Raw genomic sequence first — 11,004 nt, 5'->3', positions numbered from 1 at the left:
ATATAAATAAAAATTATTGCAGATACCTATATAGGCAATTTTACCTACAACTTTGTAATTTTTATTCTGAGGGACAATTTTTTATGCTTGCTTGTCATTGGAAGTTTTTTAGAGGTCAAGGAATAAAAATAATCAGATGGTTAAATGGAAAGATTACCTGTAACATGATTGGTAATATTTTTTTAACTTGTTGTAATGACAATAAATACCTTTTGTATTTAGTAAAAACCCGGAAAACCTTTTTTCCTTCATAATATTAGGTAGGTATAAAATAAAAGTAATAAATGATAGTAAACCATAGAGGGCACTGTCGACCGCTATGAAATGAACAGACAGTCAAATGTTCGAAGCGAGCCATTACGTATTTGCTACGGAGTGAATAAAAATGTTTTAAGTACAGTGATTTGTGATGAAAACGATTGTTATTTCGTGTGACAGTTAATAAAATTACATAGTGCTGTGTTTTAGGAGATGTGATACTTTCCTTAGCAGTGTACTGAGATTGTATACATATCTTCGCGTGTTTTTATCAAGTGTCAAAATAATATGATCAAATCCGAGATGCCTGCTAAACCACCAAAAGAGAAACGAAGGTGGGCTAACCTGTCATTTACAACAAACATTGTGAAAAATGACAGTTCAATTTCAAATACCATGTGGATGTTCATTTGTTTACTAGTATCAGGAATATTATTTACTATTTTGACTTCGTTTCGTCAAGTTGTTATTCTGACATTTTAACATTTTTGTTAGTCCTTGAGCTTTCACTCACTCTCGTGACTTTCATAATAATAACTCCACATTACAGCTGTATCGATAATGATTTACTTTCAATTAGTAATATCGCTCAAGACATGCATTGTTTTGATCCAATCAAATATCCACAATTAATTGTTCTGGTCTTTTGCGTAGATTGACCTTATTTCAGTGATTCGTATGAACGAGTCAACACTCTGTATAGGTACGAAATGTATGCACAGATAGTACGCTAAATACGTCAGTGAGCATGAAAATATTATGCACATTAATATTAATTGAAACATAAACATTATTATCACGTTGTTATGTCATTCTTTTACTCCACACCATTAGAAAAATTGTCGACATTGGTCAATAACAAATCGTTTAATTTGCCAAACTTCGTTGGATATTGAGTTCACTTCCACAGTATTAATTGTGAAATAATCCAAATAATGTCATGTTGTCTCCAAGATTGCCAATATCTACTACGGCTTGGAATTTTTCATCTTAGGTATTTACATTAGGTCTCAAAATTTTGGATAATTTTCATACTTATATACCTATCTCGACAGTATTTTGTTCTGACAACATTGTGTATTAAATTTTCATATGAAAATACAAATTTAAAAGTAGGTATAACCATGCATTTATTGTCCTGGTTTTTAAATTAGGTACTTAAACACGTTACAAATGTTTATTTATATCTAGAATCTAGATAATAGGAAGTTAGGTACCTAGTCATATTATTTCCTATTGAAAAGTATTAAATAAAATTCACTACTTACCTACCTACTGCTTCATTTTCACCTACCTACCTACCTACCCAATGTTAATAAATTTAAAATTTATGTCAAGTAGATACTTATGTTATTAATATTAAAAACCAAACCTCTCTTTTACTTAGTTTTTATTTGGGTGTCTCATATTAAAAGTTTAAGAATGTAGTCAAATCTTGCAAAAAGTAAAGCAATAATAAATTAGTAGATACCTACCTAGTTGCAGATGGTAAATTTAGTGTTGCCAATGTTACATTTCCAATTTTGGTAATGAGCGACCAAGCTAATCAGTAATCAATAATCATACTCAAACAATACCAATTGATAATTTCGTTTGTGTTGTCATGGTTTCCATGATGTATGTATTTTATCACACATCAGCATTATTAAACTAATCGTTTCATTACTAACATGTAAGCAATTAAATATCTAAGTTGGTAATAAACAGAGCTTTCAAATTACCGGGCAATATTATTACTACTTATTAGCCAACCCAAATCCCGTTTGAAATCCAGAAAAAAATAATTGTTATTAGGTACATATCACTACTCTGAGGTTATTTCTGAGTAACCAGTTAAGAAAGTGTATTGTATCATATTAGTTAGTTAAAAGAACGAAATGATACAATAAATAATATTCAAGGTATTTAAACTTCAAACAAAAGTACTTACATAATATTATGATGTATGTACACATAAGTAGATGTTCACTTAGTTACTAAATTGTAGTAGAACAACTTAATCTTGAAATTGTCCAGATTGCGATTTATTATACTGCGCACGAATTATAGAGGGTAAATTTAAATATTGTTACCATTATTATTTCCGACTGCTCTTACATGAAGCCTATTGCATCGTTTTCTCTCGCTCGGCGACGCTCTAACTACGTCATATTATGTTCTATCAAATTATTTAACTTCACGGTTATGTGGTATGTATCAACAATATGTTGTATATATTATACAAATTCAACACGCTCAAAATAAACGACAATGATGTAAAGTATAAGTTTCATTATCTTGAAACTCATAGGTATTGACGATACCTATATTTTTGCTGTACATTTATTTCTACGCTGAAACCGTCCATACGGAATCTATTTGTGAATGTTAGTGGCTTTCTACATTTTATGGTGATCTCGTATTTGGAGTACCGGACCACCTTAAAATTTAAATATAGTACCTATATCGTCTCTGTTCTGGCATAGCACACTAACTGGAGAATACTATTTTTGAGTAATTTGACTTTGAAGTTGTTAAAATGTTGGAAATAATGGTCTAGCGTGTGAGTTTATTAAGTAATCGTAAAAAGGATGACTTTAAAATAAAGACTGTTTATTTATTAAGAAGGTTTTCAGACGGTAAAGTTTGAAATAAGGAACATTTTGGTAAGTAATAACACAATATGTAATTTTTTCGAATTAGTGTTTTCTGCCAGAACAGTGACGATATTATTATTATTGTCACCGCATTAGCACATGTAGGTATACCGAATTTCAAGTCTAGCTATATGGGAAATAAGGGAAATGGGTTTTTAAGGTGAACAGAAAAATTGTAAATTTTAACTTATTTATATTACCTATACTTAGTTACATAGTTATTGGCTAGCTGGTTATCGTAATCACCATGTATTCTGTTCTAATCCCCGCCCGAAGTCTCAGATCCGTTGCAGATCTTTTTTGACAATTAACTCTGTAAAGCAGTCAACGTCATATTCATCGATAGCCCAATCTATTAATTGAGTCAGCATTTACTCGGTAGAATTCCATTTTATAAATGATAGTATAAACAAGTACTTAATATTAATTTATACAGTTGTTTTTTTTTTAAATCCATAGCTATTACGAGACTCAAGATATTGTCAAAACCCAATGTAGTCTTGCCAGTGGTGTTACAACCGAGATAGCCCAATCATTAGGAAATAAACCAAAACACCACAAGCATGTGAGTCTCGAGCAGTACAATATTGTATTACCGGGTATGGATTTTAGGCCGGTTAACCGGTATAAAAAATTATGTCCGGCAATAAAAACCCTCGTTATGTAGGTACTTAGTTAATATGTGCTTGGCTCAGTGACGCCAACCGTACTATAATTTTAATTCCGTGAAAAATGTAAAATACTATAATTTTACGCCAAATGTACCAAAATACTATAATTTTAAAGGATTCAAGACGAAAAATGTTCCTGTACTATATATTTTTCAGAAATACTATATTTGTTACGCCTTTGTACTATAATCAGCATAGAAAAATATGGCAACACTGACTTGTCTATAATCTATAATAATTTAGATCCGATTGCATGCTATGCATAGCTGGCATTATTAGCCGAGGCATTTTTGTTGTTGTTAATTTGACACACGCCAATTGGTAAATTTATTTTTATTGATTTGCTTGAACAGGTGTACACCTCCATTTTAATGATTTTATTCGATTATTATAAAGTTGTGCTTATTCTAAAATCGTAATTGTGCAGCATACTCGACGCTACGTCGCGTTTACACTAAATTTGGTTTATTGTTTTTATTTTTGGATGAAAGAGGATGACTGTAAGTCTATCTTAAAACGGTAGGGAAAGGAATACTTACTACAAAGAAGAAAAAAATAATTTATAATAATTTAAAAACAAATAATTTTGCAAAAACAATACTTTTGGTGTTATGATGGCATGTTTAGACATTTTGCAACAAGTAAAATATACTTAAGTGCTTATGTATTAAATAACTTTTTCATTATTGACGTTGGTTTAAACTTCATCAGACCAGCGTCGACCACCTAAAAATTCAGTAATCTTCTGAGCGACCAAGACTCAAGACCACAGTTACGATCCTCTGCTTCTCCCAGGGTAGAGTGAAGGCTGCCCCCAGTAAGCTACTTCACTTAGTCGCTCCAGCAGGCATACGTTCTTCGTCTGCTTAGCCTTCCCTGGAGGCTATCTACCCAAAACCGCCAGTCTCTCTAGGTTATCTGGTCCGCTCCTGATAATAAGAGTGTTTTTTAAGCCTGATAGAACTTGAAATTATTGTAAAAAAGAATACAAAAAGTTACTTTCAAACATCATTTTTTTCGAAAGATCGATACATGGCATTCAAATTTAAAAATGAGCGGCTACCGCCGCCGTTCTTGACCAAGCGCATTCTGGATGGAATGTCCAATTTTGGGCCACTTTTTAGAGCACTGCATGCCGTATAATATCACGAATAATATTAGCATCCAAGGCATCAATGGTTGCCGGTTTATCAGCATACACTAATGACTTCACGTAGGCCTACATTAAATAATCCAGAGGTGTCAAATCGAAACGACTTTGGACGCCGATTAACAGGTGCATTTCTCAAAATTATTAAGAAATTTAGTCGATGGTTGCGGTCACTGCATGGCACCAAGTGCCATACAGTTTAAACCACATCTCGACATCCATATTTAGAAAAAATGATTAGAACACGAGCTCCAGCCTCATTTTTAAAGAACTTGGTCCGATGATGCCACCAGCATGTAAACCGCACCAAACGGTGCATTTTTGTGAATGTTATGTCGTCTGTAGGGTCTCTTCCGGTTTTGTCTCACTCCATATGCGCCAATTAAAAAACCCGCTAAGCCAAAAATGAGTTACATCGTTGAAAACAAATTTGCGATTTAACAACCGGCCAGTTTCCAACAGAAGAACGACGCATATTAAGGTCTCATGGCTTTAATTCCCGCACCAGCTAGATCCTATACGGGTGTAGGCCCAGATTTTTGCTCAAAATTTTCCACCTGGTGGACTGACAGTGTCCCAATTGCTGCGTTTGCAATTTTGATGTTCTTACATACCTTCGTTTACAGCAGCGATATTCGCTTCAGTACGTTGGTATGTACATTCCTTCGACGTGTTGGTGTTATTGCATCTATAGAGAGTATGTGGTACATTTAAGTTAATGGTCCCATCAAACCACACCCGGTCATAATCGAGCGTATCACAGGACTCTGCACTTGATGTGAAGTATCATTTTTTATTACAACGTTTTTATTAGGTCGTATTCTTAATTGTCCGGTGGTTGTTTATCCAGTACAAATCTTGCAATCGATTTTAACTAACTTTCCGACTAGCTAGACATTTGAAACTTTTAGAATATATCAGAACACGATGCCAATGCATTTTTTTTATTTTTTTTTATTTATCCATCTCTAAGTAGAATTGAATTCATTTTCAGTTAATTCTGTTTTGTATGAAAAGTTATTTCGGAAGAAATCCGTAATCCAATCTACTATTATTGGTTGCTAAGGGTCTGGGATTCTAGCAACTAAATTATTAATATATACGTGCGTTACTATGGAAATCAATATGACATTTCAGTATTATTTCTATCAAGTACAATTTTTTTTGATCAATTCATCTATTTAATTCAAATTTATGATTCAACAGAAAATTTAAAAACGTTGTATATAAAAAGTTATTTTTATCTTGTAATTATTATGACTGGATGTATCAGGAGCAGTGCCATGCAGCGTCACAAAAAATAGCACTAAATTAAAGTAACTTAAAGGTGGATATTCTTCTTATACGAAACGAATAAAATGTTTGTATTACATCAGTGTAGAATTAGAAGAATATCTAATAATAATTATTATTGTATATATATTATTTAAATGACAATTTGTTTAGATTTTTCGGCATACTACTGCATTTAAAAGTGGCCGACAACTATTTGGGACCATCTCTGCGGACCGGTGGTTGGGAAACACTGTACATTTGGATATATTGTAGTCTTAGCATCTCATTCACAAAGTTGAAAGTGCATTATTGATTTATCGATAATTTGTTCGTCTTATATGGTACTAACTAGGCACTGTCTTATTTATAAAATGAAATGCCTACTACTGGTGTTTATTTATCTATTATTAGTTACAGTAATTACCTAGTTATAGTCATGTCTGACGTCCGAATAGCAGTCATAATAACAATAACGATTATAAAACTTGTATTAATTATGATAAACAACGGCTGCTGCTTATAATGCAAATGATGGAAATTTACGTAAAAATTGACATGTTGAATAACTAATGATTTGGATACTTATTCAGTTTTGATTACAAAAAAGATTGGGTACCTACATACCAGTGGCGAAGACTCCATACTAGGCGATTATTTAAAGCTTACCTTCTTAAGAAAAATATTTTTTAATTTTAAATTGACATATTAAATAATATAATCACATAATAATATATTCAATATGCCCAACGACATCTATCGTATAATTGTCATAATAATTTTACGATCTTTTCCACTATTTCAATAAGCACCGTTTATTATGGCATGTCTCGAAGGATTAAAAAAATAAGCGACATCTCGTTTCGCTTCACATATTGTTCGAATTACGTTCGCGTGAATCGAAAACTTTTTTTATATGAAGTTTGTTTCTCATAATTTCAAACGTCTGCGGCGGCCTATATAAATTGGTAAGCTATTTAAGGAGCGCTTACATTTTACGTAAGTGCACATTTATTCAAAATAATTTATACAGATAATTTAAAAAAATAATTTATATGGGATTCAATCACATATAAATATTGATTGTTTTTAAATATAATAAATAATTTATCTCGTGGTTTTTATCTGTCAGTTAGTTTATTCATAGACTAAGACAATTTATTCAGCCAATTATGTAAGTTGAAATCTGATATTGTATCTAAGTCTGTGTTTTAAATATAGAAGTATTTTAAAATGTCTAGTTTACGGGTTAAATTATAAATTGTTATGGAACAGATTCACAACAACGGATATTTTCAATATATTTTGAGCGTATCTTGCGTTTATATTTAGGAAAATACATAATTCAAATTAATTGCTTAATGTTATACCATCAGTGAACTTTTGAAATTTCATCGGTTTTTGTGTACCTACCTATTCATCAGTAGTTATGTCGGATTACTATGAAGATATGACGCATTGGTGAATATTCAATACTAAACAGTTATTTGACGAGGTCCTACCTGGACTTGTAAAAACTATTAGGTACCTACCTACATTGTTTTAAAGGTAGCCACTTGCAACGCAGGCGGTACCGAAAATATTACTCTTGCATTTAATGCGAATTTCGTGTTTGGCATCATACCAATGCTTCAGTTTCGCAGCTATAGTTTAAGCGTATTCAGAATTACTATAATTTTTACTCACGTCACGTAAAATGTATTACAATTCTATGAAAACGAGATGGCAGCACAGGTAGAAACCATAGACTAAATACAAATGTCAAAGTGACAGAAGACAGAATGTTTAAATTTTAGTATAGGTACTAAGTAGTACTTATCTACATATTAATATATGAGACTACCTGCAGACCACTTTCATTCATTATCTCCTAATTTCATCTTTTTTTACGAATATTTTTATAAAAAAATATGATGGTAAGTAGTTCATTTCGTTGTAATTAGGTGGCTAAACCGATATAGCGCATGGCCAGAATCCGATGGATTTTTTTATAGGCATGTTTCTGAGGTGTTCCCAAATTATGTATGTTCAATAAAGAATGTTACTTTATTGAATCTTGTAAATTATTATACAAGGGTCGTAAGAGCCTCCACAGAGTAGAGGTTGTATTAACAGATTGTTGTATTTACGAGAAATGGATGTTAGCCACTCGCTCAAACTATTATGTGGGTCCAAACACACATTGAAAAAACAACGTGTAATTTTGTCAGATCCGGGATTCGAACCCACATGAGACATTATAAGCCGACACATTATCGCTCGGCCATCGTGTTCATTCTTATTGGTTACTTATTCACTTACGCTGGCGCTACAGACTATTCAGGTCCGTTGCCGACTGCACAATCGTCCTCCAGGAATCTCTAACACAAGCTCAATATATCTCTCCAGTCGGTCACGCTCAGGGTCTCTGCGTCCCTTTGGACGTTATGCGCCCGTCTTCCGGCGGCGGTCCAGGGTCCGAGTGCCTACAGGGGCAACATAACCACCATACCCGCGAATTCATTAGCAACTCTGTGGATAAGTTTCATGGCAGCCGCTTTTCTCACATACTGATTTTCTCAAATTAGTTAGTAAATACTACCAACGTAGTTATTCTGCGAATTTGTTTGGAATTGTCCAACACTTGTAATCGCCAATAAAGTTGTGTTGACCACAATGTGGGCGCGTTATCAGTTATTTTGTCTGGAAATAAATAATAGGTATGTTCAGAGGAAGGATTTTTCTATTGTATTGTTTTTTATTTATTATTTGTTTTTAGTACTTAATGTGCTAATGTCAGTCTCGCCTGGAAAATTACTTACCCCCGTTTCAGACGGGACACCGGTTTTGCGCTCGTATATAATAAGGAGGCCTTTGTATTCGAATAAAAGGGCCTTTGTCTTATGTTTATGAACGCCCAGAGCTAATGAGTCAACGCATAATTTCGCGATATAAATTAGAACATAAAACTGGCTGCGGTCATAAAAAATTGTGTATCGACGGCTTGAGAATGTAGCAGCCGACGGAAAAGTGTACCATACACGCTTTGACTCATTAGCTCGGGGCGTTCATAAACATAATACAAAAACCCTTTTATTCGAATACTATGGCCTCCTTATTATATACGAGTACGACACCGGTGTCCCGTCTGAAACCGGCCTTATTTTCGATAATGTATCTATTGATTACACATTATTGTTGGTATTTTTATAGATATGCAACACAATTCATTAATAATAATTTTTGCATAATAATAACTACTTACCTACATTTTATTATTTTCCCTTCACTGTTGAGTTTTAAATGTTTTTTGTTACATATCCATTTATCCAATTTTAACCTTAGGCCAAGCGCAGACTATAATTATTGTCAAGGCTCAAGACTGTGGTTCAATGGTAAACAGTAAAACAGTTGAGGTAAACTCTTGAGATCCGACATAAATAGTGCACACTCAACTGTATCAATCATAATTATTTGTTTTTATTCAACTAAGATTACTAATTGCAGATGGTAGTGGTTAGTTTTTAAAATTCAATTAAGTACACCCTGCCTAAATTAATGGAAGAATATCTTCTCTAATGGAAGAATATTTTTTTATCTACTATGGTTTGGTAAGGCAGGGTTTAATTAATAATTACATTTTAAAAACTAACCATCTCCTCCTGTTATTTGTATTCTTAATTCAATAAAAAATAAATAAGTATGACTGAAAAAGTGTACATTATTTTTATCAGATCTCCACAGCCTACCTCTACTATGACAGCATGGCAGCAGCAGTGTAGTATCGCACAAGTAGAAATAATATACTCACATAAATACACAGGCTTTGAGGAAATCACATAAATGTAGATCGCATCGCATCATCCGGAGCTCCCGGATGAGAAGTCAGTGCCTTAGTCACTGGACTACGAGGGCCACCAATCTCAATCAATCTCTTTGATTCCTTGCCAGTTAGTAGTCCATCAGCTCGATCCATCTCTATTTCATCTAAACTATTTTTTTTTTATTTAACGAGAACTTAATCCAGTTTGGACATGTTGCGAGTTATATTTAAATTGATATACACAAATCCACACCAAGGGTGGTGATAGGTACAATATAAGTATCCTTCCATATATGAAAATGAAGGAGAAAATGTTGATAAACATATTATGCAATTCGGAAACACCTCAAAATCCTTTAGAAAAAAATCTTGAAAAAATATGGTGTATCTAATGGTGTATCTATCTATCAGATTCCAATCAATGTTTCTCAAATTTCGTAAATATTGGCGACTTGGTTTTGTGGTTTGAATCAAGGTATCAATAATCGGTACTTAATTTGATTACTATATTATAGCAGTGGCGACGGGTCGAGGTAGGATGTTAAGATTCGACATAAATAGTCCACACTAAACTTTATCAGTCATACTTATTTGTTTTCATTGAACTAAGAATACAATTTGCAGACAGTGCTGGTTATTTTTTTTTAATTAAACCCTGCCTAAACCAAACCATCATAGTTAAGGTTACGCTATGGGCGATCCGACAAAAATAATTCACCCTTTTTCAGTCATACTTATATGTTTTCGTTAAATTAAGGATACATATTATAGATGGTGTTGGTTAGTTTTTTTTTAATTCATTAAATCATGCCTATACCAAATCATAATCGAAAAAAAATATTCTTCTATCTATAAAATATCTAAAATGATGTACCTATGTCCTAATCGGAATGGCATAATTATTATAGATATTTTATAGATAAACGAATAATTTTTGACTATTATCTACTATGGCTTGGATTAGGCAGAGTTTAAGGCAGTCTTAGTTCAATGAAAACAAATATGTTTGACTGACAAAGTTTAGTGTGCACTATTTATGTCGGTTCGTAACAGTCTACCTCTACCCTTCGGCACTGCTATATAGCCAGCGTTAGGATCATTCCAATCTTTAGTCTTAACGTAATTGCACATTATTCGTTGAATAGAAAAAAAATAGCTTATTACAAATAGCTCTATTATATTGTAGTAGGTACCTACTTGGTTCAATTCCTTTGA

At 33.0% G+C, this 11,004-nt stretch overlaps 1 protein-coding gene across 1 annotated transcript in view; it reads left to right on the top strand.

The window, feature by feature from the left end:
* Positions 1 to 306: 306 nt before the first annotated feature.
* The window catches only part of LOC147071275 (uncharacterized), a 329,897-nt gene continuing 319,199 nt past the window's right edge, over positions 307 to 11,004 (top strand). The window contains exon 1 of the mRNA XM_085948056.1: positions 307 to 593. Coding sequence (XP_085804182.1) covers positions 547 to 593 — 47 coding nt within the window. The 5' untranslated portion in view covers positions 307 to 546. The remainder of the gene's footprint in view (positions 594 to 11,004) is intronic.

The sequence above is a fragment of the Rhyacophila brunnea genome, unplaced genomic scaffold (assembly GCF_057557595.1).
Source record: "Rhyacophila brunnea isolate RB1 unplaced genomic scaffold, BYU_Rbru_1.0 scaffold_20, whole genome shotgun sequence".
NCBI classification, from domain to species: Eukaryota; Metazoa; Arthropoda; class Insecta; order Trichoptera; family Rhyacophilidae; genus Rhyacophila; species Rhyacophila brunnea.
This window is presented reverse-complemented; position numbering and strand designations above follow the sequence as displayed.